The sequence below is a fragment of the Falco biarmicus genome, chromosome 1, assembly GCF_023638135.1.
Source record: "Falco biarmicus isolate bFalBia1 chromosome 1, bFalBia1.pri, whole genome shotgun sequence".
Classification (NCBI taxonomy): domain Eukaryota; kingdom Metazoa; phylum Chordata; class Aves; order Falconiformes; family Falconidae; genus Falco; species Falco biarmicus.
This window is the reverse complement of record NC_079288.1, coordinates 123,512,398-123,535,629: the sequence shown is the minus strand read 5'-3', so window position 1 is coordinate 123,535,629 and position 23,232 is coordinate 123,512,398. Positions and strand designations below refer to the sequence as shown.

The 23,232-nt window shown below is 39.4% G+C and overlaps 1 protein-coding gene across 8 annotated transcripts in view; it reads left to right on the top strand.

Moving 5' to 3' along the window:
* TENM3 (teneurin transmembrane protein 3) overlaps positions 1–23,232 on the top strand; it is a 323,364-nt gene that overhangs the window by 251,794 nt on the left and 48,338 nt on the right. For 5 of the 8 annotated variants that reach the window (XM_056326387.1, XM_056326384.1, XM_056326380.1 and 2 more), the window contains 5 exons: positions 7,007–7,033; positions 9,588–9,734; positions 16,986–17,202; positions 18,240–18,359; positions 18,756–19,017. In XM_056326387.1, the coding sequence (XP_056182362.1) occupies positions 7,007–7,033; positions 9,588–9,734; positions 16,986–17,202; positions 18,240–18,359; positions 18,756–19,017 (773 nt within the window). The remainder of the gene's footprint in view (positions 1–7,006; positions 7,034–9,587; positions 9,735–16,985; positions 17,203–18,239; positions 18,360–18,755; positions 19,018–23,232) is intronic. The other 3 variants (XM_056326386.1, XM_056326383.1, XM_056326381.1) reach the window with 1 other exon arrangement.

The following is a 23,232-nucleotide window of genomic DNA, read 5'->3' as shown; positions in this document are numbered from 1 at the left end:
GCTGTGAAAAAAAGTGAATTATTGGTCAGGCCTTAACACATTGCAAGACCAAGTATCTCAAAGACAAATTATCTGTTAGCATACTTTAAATTGCTTATTGGTTGATTTGCATTTAAATAAGGACCACATGTGAAGTTCAAGTTAGGCACTTCTTCAGAAAACAGCAGAATCCTCTGAGATGTGAAGAATTTTAAAGCACGTTGCACAGCTTACTTGAGCTGAAGTGGCGAGAAAGTAAGTGCTTTTGTTCTGTTGTATAGTTGCATGCTGGTCAGACACACTCTGAAGGTACTCCAGTCAGGAAAAAAGACAGAAATGATAACGGTTCCCATCCCATTCCATCCTCTTAACATGTTTTCAAGCCAAATTTATCTTTCATGCAGTTCTTAGAACGTCAGGTTTTACCTGCATCTGAGGCAGGTCTTTGCAAGTTTGTCAGAGGTCTCAAATAGGTGTTTGACCGTTTTTTCAGCCTGTACATGTGGGACAGTTTTAAATCCTTAATGGCATATACCCTTTCTTCTAAATCCTTTTCCAGCAAAATAGTTGTTTAATAGGAAACAACACCGCTCATGAATTTATCAGCAGTCCCAAACTTCCTACATCTACTATATCCTTAGAAGTAACTGTACCTTTTATTCTAAGATGCATGTGGCTTTCCCATAATCCTGATGAGAAATCTTACTTCATAGTAAAATTGGGATGGACGCTAGAACAAAAAAGTCGGAAGGATAATGGGCTTACATGCCTTTGTACATGAAAAAACCATAAATGGTTGCTGCAAAGAACAGTTGCGGTTTTGGCAAGGGGTAAATCGCAGTGAATTCGGGTCTCTCTGCAGAAACATACACAGCAGGTATTTCTGCTGCAGGGCTACGTAAACATTGGGAGAGAAGTGTAGAAATTAAGAAGGAGGTATGATTTCAGGGGGAGGATTATGTTTTGGCCAATGTAGGGAGAGGAAAAAAAAGAAGGTTGCCTGAAACTATTATTCCATCCATGTATTCTCCTTTACAAGGAGGGCAAGATGGGAATTTAGGAGTGAAAAATTATCAAAAGGGAAGAGTGTTTTTAATCCTCCTCTATTGGCAGCAATGCTGTGAACATATGGTATGTCTAAGACAAGGTTCTTATAAACGCAGGGAAGGGATGACGACCATGCGCTGCTTACAGTGGAAGAGCATGTGCTTTCAGTACTGTTCAGTGATGAATAGAGAGAATTACATTTGCAAATGACACCAAAGCCCGCTGCCCCCAAGCACTTTGGAAGACAGGACAAGAATTTAAAATTACTTTAACAAATAGCACCGACTATGCAGAAAAATGAGGTGTAATTCAACAAATGCTGGATTCTGTGCTTAAGTAAGAATAATCAACCGCACAAATTCAAGTTAGGAAGCAGCTCACCAGGCAGAAGAGGCTCAGAAAAGGCTGGAGTGGATGAATCATTTGACATGAGTGAACTGCTGTAAAGACAGGCCAGAACAGTGGGTTTTAAAACTTTATGAATTCTGGGCTCCTTTAAGTTTTCTGGTAGAGGTACGGAGCTCCTCAGAAATTGCATATGGACACATATGGCTTTTTATAGTCTCTTGTTGAGAGTAAAAGCAGTTGTTCAAAGCAATCAATACATTATTTCTTAAGACTGATGTGAGTGGAATAAGAAATACTGGGTTTAAGTATCACAAGGAATATTTGGTTGTTTACGTTCAAAAGATGTTTGAATTGTCAGGGTAGTTAAACTGTGGCTGGGTGGAAATGAGAGGAACTTAAAGAGTTTTCCCGTAGCCAGGTCAGAAGTAAACCACCACAGACCGAGTCTTGAATAGGTTAGAGGGTGTAGGCCACAGCTGTCAGCTCTGTGTTTTGTACCAGTTCCACCCAAAAAGCACAAAAACCTGTTTACCCAAAGTGCTTGCTCCCTAAAGCTTGCAATGAAACTCAAGAGTTTCTCTTCTGTTGGCAAGTGTCAGTGAAACCACTGATGAAGTATGTGCCTCATCCCTTGCTACTCCTTGGCTGCACAGGGAGTAAGAAGTGCGGTTCGTAACACTTTGTTAGCACAGATGGCAGAGACATAGGTGGCTCATCAAAGCTGCCCCACTGCTCACTGGGAAAAAAAATGCAGTACCGCAGAATGGAATCTCTGGGGTGTTTTCCCTTCTTTTTTTCCAGTTTACTTTGTATGCATACGGCTTGAGAACTTTGAAATGCCAAAAAAACATGTTAAAAGAACTTTAGCCAAGTTGCAAAATGAAGAACCTAAAGTTAGGAAGCCGCAAGAGAACACTTTTACGTGTCCTTATCATTATATAACAGAAGATGTGACACTAATTATAGTATATATGTATCATTGTAATAAAAAAATTCAATGGTATCTTCAACTGCTTTTCCCTCTGCACCCGACAGACATGATTTAAGAACATTGCAAGGCTGTGAAGGGCTGTCACATGCAAAAACTCCACTTCACTTGTGCCAGAGACTGGTGCACAGGGTGATCTCCTCATTAAGAATGATTTTGAAGAACTGGATTCCACCCTTGCTTCTACCATGTATTTTCTGTTAGTCATTCACAAAAGCAAACTTTAAAGGCGTGTCCTCTGACTGTTCTTCATTTTCTGGGGACCTGACTGACTTTTGTGTGAATTGCTAAAATGCTGGTTTGTGTATGAAATCCCATATAGCTCTAAGTATTCTGGAAAATCACATCATAGGTGTTTGCAGCCTAGTGGATGAAGACTTCTCATTTTAATCTTTCCATGCCTTCCTTAGTCGCTCGGTGGCAAAAATGAGATAAGGATGCATTTCTGTGTTCACCCCAGTATTGTGAAGACACTGTACTAAATATTTTGACTTAAGGAGGAAGATGATAGGAAAGTCTGTAAGGAAACAGCCACTTCTTTGTTGAGGTTAGCACAGTGTGCCTGCACTGGGACATGAGCCATTTGTTGTTCGTGAGGGAATGAGTGCTGAATGAGGACTGTCACCTCTGTGCATTGACAAAGGAAGAAGGGTCTAAAAATTGCACAGGTACCCACAGACCCAGCATTGCCTAAATTTGGGGTTGTTGGACTTGGCCACTCTAATGTGTAATGTAATGTGGTGGTGGCAGGGTGTTATTTGTCATACGGATTGTGAACAGTTTTATACAAATTTTAAAAATTGATTAAAATATTAAGATGCTAAAACTTTCTAACTCTGAACAAATAAATAAATGTATAGATAGCTTAAGGAAAATTCAACATACCATAGTTTGCTTACAGTCAGTTTTCCTACCAGGAAATTAAGATGGCATTTTTTCCTGTTATCTCCTTATATGACATCTAGTGCAAGGTTATGTAGAAGTGTAAACACACCTGATGCAAGATACGTTGTTTACATCTTCCTGTAGAAGATGTACGTCTGAGAGCAAGAAGTTTGTGTTAGCAGCAGAGAGATGTATGCAGTTGTTCACCAGTGGATGGGAATTGCTACGCAGAGTTGTGGGAGATGAGGAGAGTAAGCAAAGCAGAGCTTGCTCAGGAGGGTGCGGAACTGTGTTCATCATTATTGTAGCATACATTTCTTCATCTCTTTTTTTTTTTCTTTTTTTTTTTTTTTTTTCCTTTTCCCCCTTTGGCTCTGTTCTCTGTTTCTAATTTCTCCTTTCCATTTTCTGTTAGAGGGAGAGGCTGTAATGCAGGAAGGATGGAAGGAAGCCGATAGTGTTGGTGGAGAGGAGGCAAGGGTTTGGCTCACACTTTCAAAGTGTAGAAAGCAAAAAAAACCTTAAAGTTAGTTTTTAACTTAGGCAGACCTTGATCGACATGGCTTTGGTCACATTCTTTGGTATTTTTGCTTCACGGCTGGCGGTACTATGAGGTGAAATTCTGCTCTTACAGCAAAGTAACCCGTGACTCTTGTGGAGCTGTTGGTACTGTAATGGGACTATATATACCCTACAAAAGATGTGTGGCGTGTTGTAGTCTAGTGTACAGGTTACAAAGATTATGATGGGTGAAGACGTCTGGTGGAGGATAATAATGTAAGCTAATAGAAATATAAATTTGCTATACAGTATTTAGAAGCATGTCACCATTATAATCCTTTATGACAGAATAATCAGAATAAAGCAGTGTTATAAGTACCAATTAAGGAACATCAAATCAACGGGTATGTGACTCATGCTGATTTGAACAGGAGCTGATTGGGATAAATGGATTTAATATGTACTTTTATTCTGTGGCTATTCTGTCATACCTGGAGGAAGTAGCATATGAATAATCTAAGGAAGGCATTGACTTACATCTCTGATGGGAAACTAATGGGAGACATTAAATAAAAAAAAAAAACACGTCAGGGTTCTGACTGGTTATGAAATATGCAGTGTTAAATGTGAATTTGCCTGACTTACCAGTTCTTTGTAAAATACATTTACATGCCACATATTTATATAAATATCCACACACATTGATAGCATTACTTATATTTTATGTTGCGTGAATTTTGAATGCCATTTACATCTTCGTGGATTTTGACTATCCTAGAACATACAAATTTTATATCTTCATTTTTATTTTTCTTCATTCCATTTGGAGCTATATGAAGTCCCTCTATTCCTGGATATATAGCAAGATTTTAAATTTCACAGTCTTAAACCCTGCAAGAAAACCCTTGTAGGTATATTGTCTAGTCTATAATTAGACTATTTAAGGACTTAACATAACCCACATGTGCCAGATGTGTAAATATCTTGCCAAGGAACACCTGCTGAGATGCTCTATCCTACTGAAGTGCTCCAAATCCCACCTAGAATTCTCTATACAGAGCAAAAAAGGGTTTTATTTTTCACTTCCAGTGAGAGCTGGGTTCAGTTGCAATTGCAGTGCCATGAAGGTAAGGAAGACAGCATGGGTAGTTAAACTTCACTGCAAAGTTATACTGGTTTTGGTCACTCATTTTCTGCTTTTTGATTTTTCCAGGATGCTGCATGTTAACCAAAATAGTTTCTAACATTGTCCTTAATGTCAACTGACCATGAGTAAAAGGATGCTGAAAGGTAGCACTTGTTTTCTGATCGGTATAGTTTTATGGTCTGGAACTGACTGACAAGACTACTAGCTACAAGATATCTTAAAAGAGCATTTTCTGAAGGTTTTTTTCGTTTTTTTTTAATGCAGATTGATTTTCTGAAAGGAAATAGCACGTGGGGGCCTGGGATTGCAGTGTTTTCAGTTGCCTAGGAGGGTTTTGTTACGTTCTGTTTTGTTACCTATCCCTACATTTGTGGAGGCATTTAATGTTTCACTGGTGGACAGATCCATTCCCCAGACAGACCTAATTGCTTTCATTTTATGAAATAAAGCTTAATTTTTCCTCCACGCATACTACACCCTGTTCTAAGAGCAGCTGTGTAGGAGCACGGGGAATTGTGTTGCATGAGTAAGAGAAGAATTTGATCCACCCCGAAACGCAACTGTATCACTTTTCTTTTTGTTTGTGGTTAATGTGAAAAGCTACTTAGTTTGTTGATACTGTTCTAAATGTTCTGTAATTGATGTTTTCATCTTCTTACTTCGTCTCCCTTTAACCTTACCATTGTAGAAGAACAAAGAAAAAAACAACTGTGCAGTGGACACCTGACTCTTTGAGAGACAGGGACTAGAAAGTTTCTGCCTCTTAGTTGTAGCGGTGACCGTGGCTACTGTGAGACTATCTCATCATCTCCCTCCTTGGACTTGGGAAGAGCTTTTTCCCCGTTCATCCAAACTAGAGGAAAGGCCGTGCTTAGAAATGCCTTTCTTACCCATCCAAAACACGAAGTTGAAGAATAATAGCAGATGACAGAGTACTTGCTAGTATCCTAGCAGGGTCCTTGCTAGGGTATCCTTGCTAGATCCCCAGCAGGGATTTAAAAAAGGCCAATTTTTGAAAGTAAAGAGAGCCCATGAGGGCCCAGTTGAATGACCTTGTCCAGCAAAACCAGGAGATCGACTCTAGCCTTGTTGACTCAGCTTGGCATGTCCCCACTGCTGCGGTCGATAATGTTCCGTCACCACCCGTGCAGGTGGCTGGGTTTGGTGGCCTGCGATGGACATGTCCTACCTGGTTTTGCTGTATGACGTTTAACCCCTGTAACACACCTGCAGTTGACGTCTGTTTCCTGAAAGTAAGGGAACGTGAGGGAATATAACCCGTCTCTGCTGTGTTTCATGTATTACAAGTAGAGCCCGCTGCTTTAAATCCATCTTGTACTCGTCTGTCATTCACCCATCTGCCTCCTCAATTTTTTTGCAGAATTTCAGGTGTCATTTTCATAAAGCAAAAGTCTTGCTATTCTTGAATATACTGTGTTATTCATTTTTATCCATCTAAAGCCCAAGTTTAATTTTCGCCCATTTTTCCAAATGAGATGGATCACCACCTACTAACCCCACTACCTCCTCGTACACCCGATATATATGATCTAACTTACTTTGCATACTTGATGTTTGTGCTCGGAAGAATAACTATGGCTGAACTGAAGCAGAAGAGAACTGTTCCTCCTAAAAATCCTTTTAATCCAGCCAGATTTAGGATAGTGCCAGTTATGCTGTCAGAATCATACATGACCTGCAAACCAAAGATCTTCCAGTATGGTCAGTGTTTTAAAGCTTGTAAGCTAATTACTCCTACATTGTGCTGAAAATGGACATTTTCAACTAGCCTTGATTATATTTTTGTTATACATAAAAATCAAAGCATGTAAAGAGAAGTCAGAAGAAAAACATAGTTTCCGAAAGGTAGCATCTCTTTCTTCTGCAGGCCTCCTTTCTAAAATAGTTTCTTTGAATCATGACGATGTTTGCTGAAAAGATAATTTCTTGCATTTTTAAAAGCTTTGAATTACATTTTCATTTTGTAATGTAAGACCTCTCATGTCAGGTGCACCTGCTTGATTTGCATGTGAATTCTGAACAGTTCTTGTTTTATGTGACACTTCTGAAATGTCTGTCTGTTTTTTTTTTTTTTCTTTCTAATTCTCAAGCTCACTATTTGGATAAGATAGTGAAAGGTACTGTATATTTGCTCTTTGATGACATGCCTATACTTACATGTACTTTTTTTATATGAATATATAGTTACAAACACACTAGCCTGGGCAAAAGAATCTTCTCTTACATACATTCCATGGATTATAGATTTAACTCATATGACTTTCAATTCATCTCAAATTTTTTAATGGAAACTTTTAATGAAATCTTGTTTGTTATAGACGAATGTTTTATCAGTAATTATACATTTATATGCAAATTGTATACATGTGTTAGATTTTGTTTGAACCAGAAACTGAAGATAGTATTCGTTTGCTGTTTGGTGCTTTTTCTCTGTTAGTTTTGTCATTGGACCTCTACCTACAAAACTGTAAATATTTAGGAAACAAAGCAAAGCAATACTCTTGTCACAGAACAAGTGTCATTAGTTCTAAAGAACAGATTAATTATGGATATGTGTGTGTATATATATAGACAGATCAATAGAATACCCAGGCTTTTAAACTTTTGTTTATCTGTGTGTAGAACATCTGTAGGAAATTATGACTTGTATTTTGCGTGAAGCTAGAAAAAGCTTGTATATGCTATGCAACATTTTCAGTTAAAAAGGTTCAAGGATGCAAAAGCCTGACATGAAACAGCAAAGATTCTTGTATCTTCAGTTATGGTGAAAAAATTATTTAGAAAAATGTTTTAAATATTCCTACCCCTCTTTCCCTGAGTATCTTTCTCTATTCCTTATTTGTGTTTTTTTTCGTTAGAATATGGCAATATTCATGGCAATATCCAGGCTTTCACACAATAAGTTTTGAGTGCACCCAGTTGACTCCTAAAACGCTCTGTCAGTATTGCAATTAAGTATGTAAGTCTTCCATAAATTAAACAGAAGAGAGATTAAGAAACAAATAGCTCTCAGTACGTGAACAAATACTATTAGCAGCTACAGTCTGAAAGAATAAGAGTAGCAAGACTAATCTCAGCCTGGCATGATAGCACAGTATCCTTAACGGTAGCATCACCACCTGTCCTCATAAAGAGGTTTTCTCAATCCTCTGCCTTCTAAGAGTAATTTGACAAGAGTTAAGCACCCTTTATAACTTCAGAACTTTAAACTCTGGGAATGTTTGTAATTTGGAGCTACGTGGTTGAACGGTGTCAGTAAGTTCAGAAGTCTTTAGAAGAAAAAAATAGACCATTACTTCTGAAAAATGGTTCTAAGCTCAACTAAGCCTAACCAGGATGAGTCATTAGATTATTTCATGAAGATAGTTCTACAAAGTGAAGAAGTATTTAGACAGTTACTTAAGTGTTTTGGATAAAAGTTTACAGAAAATTGTTGTGTCCAAAAATATCTGATTTGTAGCCACCTTCTCATAAGATACTTAGTGCCATATCTGTACTTGCTTCTGTCAGTGTCTTGTCATAGCCATAGATAAGGAACACCAAAATCTACATATTTATAGTGTTGTCATCCTCATACAGATCATGTTGGCTGCATGCCAGATTTCATCACTAGGAAGTGACAGTTACTGTTTTTTTTAATGAAATGTTAGACTGAAAACAATTATCGATTTTGGATATATTAAATTATTTTAATTGTTTCCCAAATTTTCCCTCCTTGGCCATAAAAGCAGACAAGATAGGATATAAAGGTAACAGCACAAAAGCCTTAGGGAGATTGTCACAAAAAATCACTCTCTGCTATCTGTCTTGAAGCACGTCACTACCGTGTTTTTGTTCAGTCTATCAATGTTTTATTGTGGTCCTTATGGTATTTCATTTTGTCTGTCCTAAGTAATCAAATACGCACAGCTATTACATTTAGTTGGAAATCCTGTTGGTCCTGTCCCATCCGTATGCAGCCTGAATCCTAATGTTTGTTAGAATAGATGCTAAGCTGCTTCACTATTTCCTGGGCTTTGCTTATTCTGTGAAAAGGAATGTATTTTTGGCATAAAGTATAGTCATTAAAACTGGCCTATACTTTGTGCAATTATTTAACACACTGTAATTTCACATGAATATACGGCAACTCTGAGACCAGATAAAGTTAACGTTCTCTTTTATTATGTGCCTAAAATCATATCTATTGTCCTGCTTAAGAATTTGGAGGGATTTGTTCATAGTAACAGGGAGCTTAAACATTTGTGCCAGTATGTAACCAATACTGCATAGAGCAAATAATTATCTGTTCTATGAGCACAGAAAAATGTATCATTTTACCCAGCTCTGTTTGCGCTATGCACTCATCTCTTGTTACTTTGCCAAAAGCCAGTATTTAAAAAACAAACTTAATTTTGTCTGGCCTGCAGGTATTTAGAGGATTGGTGCATTTATTTCCTGCCTGTACAGGTAAGTGGTGTCTCAAGTGTCAGGCCAATCAAAGATGCCACTTTGTTAAGAATTACATTCCCCAGGTAATGTTGCTGTTCCACTCCATGTGCAATTACAGTATTTGTGCTGTTCTTAAGGCCTGTTCCCAGTAAGTGTCCCTTGTTTGTATTTTTTTTTTCTTTCTGTATAATTGCAATATTGAAATCACTTGTGATTTTTCTTCTTTGTCTGTTTCGACAGAGGGCTGCCCTGGCTTGTGTAACAGCAATGGGAGGTGCACGCTGGACCAAAACGGCTGGCACTGTGTCTGCCAGCCAGGATGGAGGGGAGCAGGCTGTGATGTAGCTATGGAAACTCTCTGCACCGACAGTAAGGACAATGAAGGAGGTAAGATACACCAAATGGATCTTTAACGCTGGGGAGAACATGGGAGGAATGGAGATTTTGCAGTCAGGTGATTAATTACCGCCATGAGAACCATACACACATTTTACTAACTTCTGTGCCTGTAAGAATACGCGGTGCTATTCATTGCTTTTATATGGCGTATCAGCAAAGCCTTACAAGCTGCTTGTGACAGGTGAGATGTGTGCTTAGAAAATGATGGGTGTCACCTTAGTTTCCCTGCAGTGTTCTTCTATTCTGGAATAATAAAATGTAGTCTCAACTCAGTGAACTGTAGTGGAGAGGGGAAAAAAAAGGAGTTCAAATTTTCAGTGACCTCACAAGGAAATTATCCCAAGAGAAAAGGCCGAACAGGGAGTTTACATTTTGACCTATGATGCTGTTGCTGGAAACAGTTGCCTGCCCAGTCTACAGAGATCTAATCCCTCCGTAGCCTGTGAATGCTCAGATAAGTGACAGGATGCTCCCAGAAGTCTTGGGGGTTTTTGGCTTGCTTTTACGCAGTCTGTCATTCAGGTGACAGGTAACAATCTGCAGGAAGATGCAGGCAGGACCGTTGACTCTAAGGAATCAATCTGCAATCATCATTGTAGAGTAGGGAAGGTAGAGGGGCTGTGACTTTGGCATGACTTCAGAGTCACAGAAAAAAACCCACAAAAAAACAAGATTAAATGTGAATGCAGTCAAATATTAGATCAGCATAATGATTTTATTGTCTGTCTTTCTTTCTCTTCTCTCATCGGCTCCTTTTGTTTAACACCTTCAGATTCAGAGCACAGATAAGAAACTCCATTAGGGCCTCGGGGTGATGATAGAGTCATCTGTGACTTTGATTTTCAGCTTCAGACTGTGTATGTCTTTGCCATTGCTCGTTGGCTGTTTGCTCTCATATCCCCACTGCAGCTGGGATCTTAGACATCACAAAGTATAAATAACAGCACCATTTACTTCCCAAGCAAAATAAGTAACACAATTAAAACAGTGATGCCGTTTATTGCTTTACACATCATTTGGTTTGTCATCCTTCTCTATTATATATTGTTTATTTTGAGTCAGTTTTGCACGTGTAGGGGCCTAAAGAATCTGACACAAAGTGATGCACAGAATCTGAGCTAGCGTGAAGCTGAATGTCTGCACGTAGGAAGGGAGCGAGAGGAGTGACTAGCCATAGCATTTCCATGCAGAGATGTGCTGTTTGGGGAATTAAGCTGGGCCAGGGAATTGTGACCATAACGAAGAAAGAGAAACCTGCAAGCCTGAAAAGAGACAAAGCAAGGAGGAGGAGAAGCTAGGTTAGAGCGTAAACAACGTGGAGGCAAAAAAACAGATCATGTAGGGAAAAAAAGTTGAAAGCCCAGTAATAGACTAGAACAGTTTCTGTAAACATTAAAGATAATAGAATGACGTGACGTATCGGAGGAAGAGCCAAGAGCAGATAACAGAGCTGTGGAAGGAAGAGGAGCAAGGTGAACAGGCATACCTGTGAACAGAACAAGGGAAAAGAGGATGCTCCTTCACACTGAAAACAATAATAGCTGTTTGTGGGGAAAAGGGGAAGATGAACAAGGAATTGGAGCAGAAGGCTCTAACAAGCCTTCTTCAAGAAGAAAGAACAATATTTTTTAAAAAAAAAAAGTCTTAATGCTGGTATTTTGTTGCTCTTTTTCTCTACTTTTTTCCCCCTTATTTCTTCTACAGACATTATGCAGCTATGTATGAGGAAGGGATTGGCCGAACGGTTGTTTTGCCCTCATTGACCTATATAATGCTATTTGTCACTGGCATTTCTTTCAGCAAACCTGATACTAATTTACGTGCTTCAGTACAGACCATATTCACTTCAGTCTTTGACTAGTAGCTGAGGAAAAGGATTAAAGTATAACAAATCAAATTAAAATCTGGAAGCATACCAAACAAAATTGGGAAAAGAAAGTCGTCTTTGCCAGAAACCCACCTGGAAAGAGAAGCAGTGTTTCTTCCCTTTCCAACAGTGCCTGAGATCAGCCCACTAATCTCTGGAGCAAGCCATGCAAATTCCAGACGGGTACAGGGAATGGCACAGAGATGCCTCTGTTGTATTTGTTTATTGTGGGCGATGAGGTTATCTGAGCACCTAGCTGAATTTATACCACGACTACAGGTACTGTGATTTACATCGCACTAGGCTTAGTGGTTATATAATTAAAGTTATCTTGATTATTAGCTGATTGATATGCTGTGGTTAATGTTTATGTTTTGTACTACACTGGATAAAATATATTTCATATATTAATATGAGTATAATTCATTAAGAACAGTGCCTGCTGTTCCTTTGATTCTTAGCTCTTTCTGAGACTTATTGTTCAAATTCTGTGAACACGCGTGTTGACGTCAGTGGGAATATTCTCCGTAGGAAATGCTAATGACATCAAGGCATACTTGATCATTTTCCCTTCTAGATACTATTGACACATGATGGGATGATTATTACTCATCTTCTGTATAATGCAGTTTTCTGAGAGGCTTGCAGATCATTTCCTTTCTCTTTAAGGATCACTGGGGTTTTTTCCATGTGTTTGATTTGGATAATAAATTACAGAATTTTCTTTACATTGTAGCAACCCACAGGGAATATGCATGCAACAAGCAGACCTCAGGCTGAATTAAACTCCTTTTGACTTTGTGGGGAGAGAGGAAGTCAGAGTCATCGGCCGGTGGAATAAACCTAACCTCCTTACTTGGGAAAAATGTCACTGTTACACTTTAAGAAAGCGTGCCATGTTTTGTCATCACTGTAGAAAGAATAAGCTCTTTACTCTTGAGTTTAGGTTAAGCCTTTATTGAACAGATTCCTTTCTTAAGTTTGCATTTTGTTAGCTCCTATCCAATTATTAAGAATAGTTACAGGTTTCCACCAGCAGGATTTAAGGGATTATTAACATTCTTTTATTACTAAAATGAAATTAAATACTCTAATAAAGCAAAGCATACTTAGCATTACTGTATTTTTGGAATTACATCCACAGGCTAGGATAGCCTGCTCCTGACAAGCATTGTCACAGGGTAGTATAAAGTCAGCCTAGAGATTATCTAAACCAAGGCCTCTTCTCTGATAGCAGCTGATAGCAAATGCTTAGCAAAACAGTATAATAGGACAAATGTGAACTTACATTGTCTATGATATACTAGCAGGCTGCTAGTTAAAGTAGGAAATTCTGCCACAGAATGTTTTGAATGTCAGAAGGGTTACTAAGTACAATATAACCCAAGCTCAGGAAATTTCAGGAAGTTTGTAATTGAATTAGGACTGGTAAAGTGGCATGCTTATGTTCTCTGGCTTGTATTCCAACACTTCCTGTTATTTTTCAGCCTTTTGTTTGCATCTGTGTTTGCTGGGGAGTGCTGGTTTGATATATCTGTAGCATTTATCTGCCATGACTCCAGGATTTCTTTCTGGGGTGACAGCTCATTTAGAGCCCAACATTTGATATTTTAGGCTTCTTCACTCCAACAGGAACGCTGAATTTGAGTACGCTATAGGTATGCTTATAAAGATACTGCAATAGTAACATTGAACAAGGTCCTTGTGCACTGCTCAGGAATAAATCTAGGGCTGTTTCTGCTTTTGTGGCTTTTCCGACCAGCTGCTCCTGCAGGCAGTCATTTTTGGTGTCTATAATTGAGTCCTGTTGCAAAATTGAGCTATGTGAGGGTAACTGAGGTTTGTTAATAATGGTTTTCTGTCCTTTCCGGCCTCTTTCCTTAGTATGACACAGTCACTGAAACCATCCTGGTGGGATGGCCAGCATCATAGCTCCAAAACAGTATTCTTCCTGTGTAGGCACTGAATTGCACTTCAAGGAGATTTGTTGTTGCCTAAATATATAATCAACTTATTTATGAAGAATGTGATTTATGTAGATCCTTGGCTATGATCTCCCCTTGACACTGGCAGAAATTGTGCCCAGTACTTATTTTGTCCTCCTATTTTTCATCCTTCCAGCGTTTTTATACGTGCCCTTTAAATTCCACTCAAAAGCAAAAACACCCACTGATACATCTTATTTTTTAGACGTACGTAAGGGTGGGAATCCTTTGTCTTGACTCCTGTAATTTAATGTGTTGGTGGTTCTGTTAGTCTCTCCAAATAAGCAATCTTATCAACAGACCGTGCAATTCTGTGCATTTTGCAACAAAGGGAAGAGTAACATTAGTCAAATTTTTTACAGCTAGACTTTAGCTTTCGAGGAGGAAAACAATAATGTCGTCATTACGTAGCCTTCTGTGTATAGAAGAACCACTTACATCTAGATCAAAAGAATATAAATAGCCTTCTGAGACTGATAATGATTGTCCAGGTGCCGGTAGGAGTTTCTGTTTTCTTTATAATTTCACTATCATATTTGAGTGATATAACTGATGAGCCAGTGTTGAGCTAAGTCTCATATTTTTCAGGCTAAACAAACTTCGTCAATAATTTTGCAGAGGCATTTCAGAAAGGAAATTTTACTCTGCTTCACACAGTGCAATAGAGTACTCAACTTAGTGGTACTAGATAGCTCTAGCCACATAAGTACAGAGAAAGAATGAAAAATGTTTTCTCAAGTTATAAGGAGCCAGATTCATAACCATCCGTCACTCGCCTGGGCAAGTTGCTGATAAACTCCACAGAAAAATAACAAACAGCATATCCCTGTATCTTGGCTGGTGAAAATGAGATTCTTTCTCTGATTGATGTTAGCAGAGAGGCTTGTAAAAATGCATTTCCAGCTGATTAGTTCAGAAGGTGTCAATCTCATGCAGTTTTATGACCTGCAGACTATACTCCAGATGTACATTCAGATTTTATAAACTAAGAAAGATGAATGAAGAAATGTGAGCGTTTATTTGGCAACTGCACCAAATACTGCCTGGGAGACCATACAGAGATACAAAACCCCAAAACTGCCATCAGTACCCCCAGCTTTGACACTGATCCAGGTTAAAACCAGGAAGGGAGGTCAGTGCTTTGGCTAGGAAGGGGTTGCATATTCTACTACGAGAATAAGACTAAAAAGAAAAAAATCACAAGAGTGGGCTATTGGAGGCTGGAAAGGCCTCTGGAAATCATCTAGGCCCACCCTCTGCTCAAAGCAGGGTCAACTAGAGCAGGTTGCTCAGGGCCATGTCTGGTTGGTGTTTGAATATCTCCAAGGATGGAGACTCCATGACTTCCCCGGGCAACCTGTTGTAGTGTCTGATCAGTTTCACAGCAAAAAAAGGTTTTTCTGGTGTTTAGACAGAATTTCCTGTGTTTCAGCCTGTGCCTGTTGACTCTTGTCCTTTTGCTGGGCGCCACTGAGAGGTAGTCGTTTTTTACAGCCTTCCATGAGGTATCTGTACACGTTGATGAGATCCCCTCTCAGTCTTCTCTTCTCCAGGCTGAACAGGCCCAGCTCTCCCCACCTTTCCTCACAGGAGAGATGTGCCAAGCCCGTAACCGTCTCCACAGCCCTTCACTGAGCTTCCTGTAGTTACGTCCCTGCCTCTCTTGTACTGGAAAGCCCAGCCTGCACACAGCACTCCAGCTGGGCCCCCCCCAGTGCAGAGCAGAGCAGAGGGATCACCTCCCTTCACCTGCTGGCGCAGCTCTTCCTAATGCAGCCCAGGATGTCATCGGCACCTTCTTTGCTTCAAGGGCATGTTGCTGGCTCATGTTCCATTTGGTGTCCACCAGGACTCCCAATATCTTCTCCTCAAAGCTACCTTGCAGCCAGGTGTCCCCCATCACGTATTCCTGCCTGGGGTTGTTCCTCCCCAGGTGCAGGACTTCGCACTTCTCTTTGTTGAACTGCACGAGGTTCTTGTCAGCCCATTTCTCCAGTCTGTCAAAATTTATCCGAATGGCAACAATCCTCTGGTGTATCCTCATCCCAGGAAAAATCAACATTCTTTTCTCTTAAAAAAGTTTAAACTTTGATACACTTAATGATGACTTTTTCATCCTTTTTTTTTTTTCCCTGAACTGAATTCCATGTCAGCTGAATTAGACAAGAATTTTGGATGTGCAAAAGAACAGAAATCCCAGTCCTTTACCATTTCACCAATCCTCTAACTGATCTGCACAGCACAGCGGTACTTAGAGGAATACCTTTAGAAGGTCTCTGTTTACCCTTTTTCAACATCTGATCAAAAAAAAAAAGGATGATATTTTTCCCTTCAGAAAGAAGTTTTGCTCTAAAGCTACACTTTTTTCTGTAGAGAAGAAGTCATGGGTTTCCTCAGAGTGCTGCATTGGTATATTTTTCAGTTTAGTACAGCAAGCCAGCTCCCTATATAATCTAAATTGAATAATAAAATGTTGGAGCTATTTCAGTCTTGCTGTTCTTTTGGGGAAACAATTATCAGCTATGTGATACCGTATTACATTCATCTAGAAATTTTCTGTAGCTGTCATTTCCAGGCTCGTTTTCGTCACTACTTTACTTACAGCAAATTAGTAGTTATCAGTTTGGTCTTGATTTTAATCTTTCACCAAATTAGATTTCCAGTGATGTGACAGATCTAATGCTCCTTCTATGTGAGTATTTCAGCACATAAGCATGAAAGCACCCATGTGTTTAAATCTTGTTTATACTGGCCAGCATTTCTCATCAGTTTATTCAGAATAAAATCTAAATGTTAAATACGGATTTTGTTCTTGCATACATTCTCATGCAAAGTAGTTGTGGAAACTATTGCCACTAGCAGTAGTGGAACTTTGCCACTAGCAACAAAATCTTTCTGCCAAGGTATAAAGCAATCCACCTTGATAAATGTTGTGAAATACTTAAAGCTACTTGCAGCATAGGCGTGCTGAGAAACCTCAGGAAAACAGCTGAGTGGGAGTTACTTGTTTCTTTTCTCTAGCAAGCCAAATAACCTCAGATAAAAGCTGCTTAGACCCACCTAAAATGTTTAATATTCGTAAGTTAACAGTGTATGCAGAGCCTGAGCGCCTTCATTTTCTGGTTTGTTCAACATGTTTTTAGAAAGTTATCAAATAAATAGGCTTAATTTATACAGGATACTGAGAATATTCAGCTTGCATGGATTTCCATGGGAGTTTTAAGAACTCAGTGGAAACAAACTGTCTTCCCTTAATTGAAAGTGAATTCATTAAAACCTTAATTATTAGTATTACGTAATTTTTTTAATCTCTCTGCTGGCTGATGCGTTCACATGCAAAGGGGCAGGAGGAAGAGTTTGTTCATTTGTCTGACTTTCTGCCAACAGATGGGCTAGTTGACTGTATGGATCCCGACTGCTGTTTGCAGAGCTCTTGCCAAAACCAGCCTTATTGTCGTGGACTACCTGATCCCCAAGACATTATCAGCCAAAGCCAACAGTCGCCCTCTCAGCAAGCTGCCAAAGCATTTTACGACCGGATCAGTTTTCTCCTTGGAGCGGACAGCACTCATGTCATACCTGGGGAAAGTCCTTTTAACAAGAGGTGAGCGTGACTCATCCTTTACTCATCAATATGAAAGAAGTTGAAGAGTATGTGAGATGCACCTTAGGAGAAGATCCACTGTGGCTGCAAATTTCATGGCGTGAACTTTCAGCAAAGACCTTTTCTCTTAATATATGTGGAATTGCGCGTTTTGTCTCATTTCCTACAAAATTCAAATTGCCAGTAGGTTACAGAAGGTACTTGCCATGCTTAGTACCTGTATTCTAACAGGGCACTTCATTAATGATGAAATAAGACTCCATTTAACCAGTTGATTTGGGCTAGCACAGTTGGAAATATATCAAAGCACTGAAAACACTTCAGAAGGAAAGCAAAGCTGCACTTTTTAAACTGAGCTCACTAAATAATATAAATTATGAATTAGTGTAATAGAACTGTTAAGTGCATGACAGTGTAATTGCATAAACTATTTGACTGGTGCTCTACGAAGCAGTAATGACCTGAAAATAAACCAGTAACAGGAAGCAGGTGTCTGGGATCTCACTGAGTGAAAGAAGATGATTTACATTAGAACTTACTGCGTTTGCAGTAATTTAACAGCATTAATGTGTTTGGGCACAGCAGTTGATTAAAAGTTGTTGCACCAATGTTCCTTATTGCTCTTTTAAATTTTGTACTTCATAGTCCCTGCAGTTTTACAGATTGCTTTGATACTAATTGAAAAGTACGTTGTTGTTTAAGAGTCTGCCAGAAGTATGACTTAAAGTGGGAACATCTAGAGTTCATAAGTTCTTAAAATTCTTCAGTGAATTTGTTCTTAGTAACTCAGTACAGATGGAATGAGCCAAAGTCAAATCAACAATACTGACAAAAAATTATTGTCTGTAGATTTTGAGGCATCTGTTTATACAGTGTAAATTATGTGAACTTGCAAAAGGCGTAGAGTCTTAGGAATTCTTTTTAATGGCAGTTGATGCCATGTAGGGTGTGTGTGCGTGTGTTCACTCTCCTAGCTTTTATTCATTCAAAAGAGAAGGAAAAGAGTTAATTGTAATTTGATCCTGCATCTTTTTCAGTCTTGCATCTGTCATAAGGGGCCAAGTATTAACTGCTGATGGAACACCACTCATTGGAGTCAATGTCTCCTTTCTTCACTATCCAGACTACGGGTATACAATCACTCGCCAAGATGGAATGTAAGTTTCCTTTGAAGCACTTCGAAGTCATAAAGACAGCAAAGGCATTACTGAAGAGCTGCTTGTAAAAATAAAATAATGGAAACAAAAGACATGAACAAAGTGATCGACTAAAGTTGTACTTTGTACATTCTTCCAATGTAAAATATGCTGATGATATTGTTTAGAAGTAGAAGGCTTTGCTTAATTTAAACCCAGCATCACAAACTCTCCATTCTCTTAGTGCAGTGTTATGTAATATAATTGAACTGACTTCTCCGTTGTTCCCAGCAGAGCCATTCTGCCTTCAGAGCACTACATGGAATGCAGAATCAATCCATAAAATGGAGGCTGTGGATGGCTTTGGGAATTTGCTGACGAGCTAGCCCTGTTGTTCTTTGTTTGGTTTTTTTCTAGGTTTGACTTGGTAGCGAATGGTGGTGCCTCTCTGACGCTGGTGTTTGAGCGATCACCGTTCCTGACACAGTATCACACCGTATGGATTCCCTGGAATGTCTTTTATGTCATGGATACCCTGGTCATGAAGAAGGAAGAGAATGACATTCCTAGTTGTGATCTGAGTGGATTCGTAAGGCCAAACCCTGTTATCGTGTCATCACCTTTATCCACCTTCTTTAGAATTTCTCCTGAAGATAGTCCTATAATCCCAGAGACACAGGTAAAGTGTGCTTCAAATAGATAGCATTTTATCACAGGTGGTATTAAGCAACTATAATGAAAAGAGTGCAAAGTAATGTTTAAAACCACATAATTCTGACTAAGTGCTAACAATTTGCAATGTGGTCATTTTCAGACCAATTTATTTATTCTGTAGGATGATCTGTAAATTTTCATCTGAGAAACAAAAAAGGTAAGAAAGCTTGGTGTACACCAGTGTCTGGTTTTATATTTGTTTGCATCATTTAATTTACAGAATGCCTTCAGCAATCAGCTGAAGCCATCAGAGTGGACACACTATAGTACGTCTGACTTTTTTGACTGCCCTCTTGTTAGAAGTGCACCTCAGAAACTGAAAATGAAAGGTGTTCTTCTGCTAGGTCTGAAAGACCCATACACTTCAATTTATCTGTTTAATCAGAATAAATAGCATGAGTCTCCGGTTTTTATAAACTAAAAGAACTCCCTGTAACACCGAGGAGAGGCTTACAAACCAATGAGCATATGTGCTAATCTCCTTCAGAACTTGTAACACCGAAAGTAAGACTTGACATCAAAACTTTGCTTTAAAAGGAAAAAGCTGTGACTGGAATGTTTTTTCTCTAACGCAGTTGTATTGGATTCCTCCATCTGAAATAACTGATCACTAATACAGTCTTCCTCAGCTCTTAAAGCAGAGTTGCTTTTCAGGAAGAAATATTTATTTCATTATTGATTTCTGATAAAACTTCTAGTGAATCAGCACTCTTTCTGCCACCCTCTTTCTCTCCCTCTCCCTTCTCCCCTCTCCTCTCTGTCTCTCTTTCTCTCCCCCACCTTCCCCATACCATAATTACATAGGGCACTCTTTTTTTCCCCATTCACTAAGAAATGTCCTTGCCTCTTCAAGGGAAACATAGAAAATGTATGCAAATGTTTTCATGCAGAGCTCTTAAGAAAAGAGCAAAATCATTAAGCAATTCATGGTAGAAGCGGGTTTAAAGTAAAGATGTGAGGAAATTACAACTAAAAGCTCATACAAATCTAGACTCTGCTGGAAAATTGTTGCTTTTATACTCTCTATCATTTCTGTGCCTTTGATAGTTGCAAGTCAATTAAAAGAAAGTATTTGCAATACACAGTCCACTGAAAAACAGCTGATTTACTTGTTTTGGCAACAGATAATGGATTCAGTTCCTGAAGTGATGGCAAATGGGTTAGATAGACGGGGTATAAATCAAGAAAAAAGTAATAATAGAAGAATGTCAGAAAATACGTATTTTCAAAAACAACTTGTAACATCTAGGTAAACAAGCCATTTCATGAGCCACGGGACTAGTGAAGTCTGGATTTTTACTGATTCCCACCCATTGGTGTAATTCCAGCTATCTGCCCCAGCCAGTCCTTCCCCTGTGGACTGCATTCAGCCTTTATTTTCTGATGGGACTACCAACTCGGCTACTTTTTCCCTAGCTGAACCCATTTTTTAATAAATCCTAAAGGAACTGTATTATCTTCACAAGATTTCTACTGTTATTTCAGGTGTGGTTGAAGTTAGCTACCAGGTTCAAGAGTTGTGAGGTGGGCGGTCTGACAGGCAGAACTGTTGGGTCAAGTTATGTCCCTGGGAAACTAGCTGGAAGGAAGGATCATATTCCCAGCAGATCCTAGGCGGTTGGTATGGATGGTCATTAATGACCAGGTAAAAATAGCGCTCTTGTTATGTATGCAAAAATCCGGTTCCAGTACTGTACAAAAAAATTATCGAGGAGTATCTTCTGTATATTTTGCTGGTCACACATGTCATCCCCTGCCTCAGCAAGTGAACATGCATGCATGTTCGTGTACATCCCATGCAATGCTCCACAGCTGTGCATGGGACCTACCCCTTTTAGGGTCAGGTTCCCCTCGGAAATGCATCATGTGTAACGGTCTGTGCCAAAAACTTCACTATTCTGATAAAAGACGGGCAGAACCAGATGCCATTCAAAACTGTCTGTTCAGCACCGGAGGAACTGCTGTAGATCTTTTTGTAAAAAAGGGACAATACCAGTTCAAAGTGTGGGAGACAGATGGAAGGCACGGAGAAACTGTTCCCCACGTTCTTCAGTCGGTATTAGTCACCCTGTTCAAGTGGGGTGACAGCACTCGCTGTCATGTGCTACCGGAGAAAATTATGTGCTTCTCTAATCATCATCCCTTGAAGTGCTTCATCATTCCTTGGAGATAACGTTTCCAAAAGAGTGTACTTAGTGGCTTATGAATCCCAAATAGATCAGAGGGGGAATTAAAGTCTGTACCAAAGAAACAACGCAACAGAAAACTGACAAAAGAAGGCAAGCAAGGGGAAGGGACAAATGCGGTGGGTAAAAGGGGTGATCGCAGATCCAACAGATCATTGCTCAAAATGGATGATAATAACTAACATGTTAACTAAATATCGGGCTACTTGGGCATTACCTTGTCTGCTTTTAATTGCAAGTTAGCATGCTTTGCCTAGGCTTAACTAGCTGAGATTAATCAGTGTGGAACAAGACAGTAAACTGGGTGCAGGTGAGGGAGATCAGGTTAAGCTGGAGCTGCTGATGTGTTTCATGTGATACTGTTGCTGTCTTTTTCCTGATGCGATACCTGTCGGTTTGCCGCACCTTGCAGTGTGGTCTGGCAGAAACCCACGTGAGTCACAATGAGCGATTCTGAAATCGAGTTTTTGAGAGTTTCCTTCTCCTAAACTTCTGTCATCCACTGTTACGTACACTTGCAAGATGCCTTCTGCAGGTCCCAAGCAGCTTGTTTCTATCACCTCAAAGTGTGTGGGAGAACGAACACTGAGAAATTTTCCTTCAGATTGTATGTTCAAGGTTCCTCTCCCCTGACTGACACCCACTACCGGCGATACTATAGAGCAGAAGTTGGCAAAACGTATTTACCCATGAAAATTCAGGATAAAATGTGGGCCTCGGTGACAGTAAAAATGTGTGTTTTAACGTCAGGGTGGCCAGATCTTCAGCAAAGAAATTAACCTATTTTATCAGTTAAACAGGCACTGTAATAGGCTGTCTAAATGTTACATTATTGCATGGATGCTGCATCATCATTTCACTTAGCTAAAATCTCCAGAACTTGGAAGTTTGTACTGAGAAAAAGAAAGGAGACTACTCTCAGAGCCAAATATCTCTATTTATGTGTCCTTGTTTTCCAGCACATTTTCTGGTTTCCTTCTCTCTTGCTTTCTGTTTGAAACTTTATATGCAGCTTTTGATTTTATTCTTTTATAGACGCATATTAAGGTTTCCACATGTGTACGGCGCTTTCCTATCCCTCTTCTCTGTGGTATCTCAGCAGTGTTTGAAGTCTAGAAAAGACGAATATTTTTCCCCTTTTCATTTCTCCTTGCATTATATTGTTCAGGGTGTTTCTTCATAAGTTCATTTAAGAGCCTCAGTTCTAGGGGAAGTCTTTTTTTTTAAAGGAAAAGTTTTTCCCCTCTTGAAATGAGCAGTTTCAGCTCCTGCTTAAAGAAGTATAATTTTAGTACTCCTTGATCTCAACCTTTGTGTAATATCAGTAGTTGCCAATATCTGGCCGTACCTGAAAACGCCATCTTTACCCCTCTCAAACCAAGATGTACTACACTTAAATGCAGCAGTTCAGCTGTTACTTCTCAGCAAAGAACCTTTTTCTGACATTAGGACCAAGGTTTGCGCTCACTTGTGAAATTTATTCTCAAATCCTCTATTGAAGTTGCTCATTGTGCCAAAAAAAAAAATCATGGCAAATGGCAATACAGCAGGCAATTTTCCCTCTAATTGAATTAAATTCCTTATTCAGGGCTCTTAATACCATCAGAGCATGTCACTGGAATCATATTATATTTTGGAGCAGGAAGGCATTCCGGAGTCTGCACAGCTTTAGTCCTGCTGGCCATGAGAGGCGACGAGCCCTGCACAATTTATGTGACTCAGTTGCCAGCTTGAACTCTCAGGAGAACAAACTCTTGTCTTTGTGAAAATTGAGGTGACCCTTATCTCAGTCCTGTAGGTTAAATATTTCTTACCTGTCCTTCCAAGAAGCTTGGTCATCCATAAATAAAATGTCAACCGTTAGAATTTGGTGGTTGGGCTATAACTCAGTCCCCTTAGGGTATCAGCCTTTCTGCAGGTAGTTTGATACTCCATCTGAAAAAGGGAAAGTACAGACAGCTGGGTTCTGTTGGTGCTTCCTGATGTGACTTTTA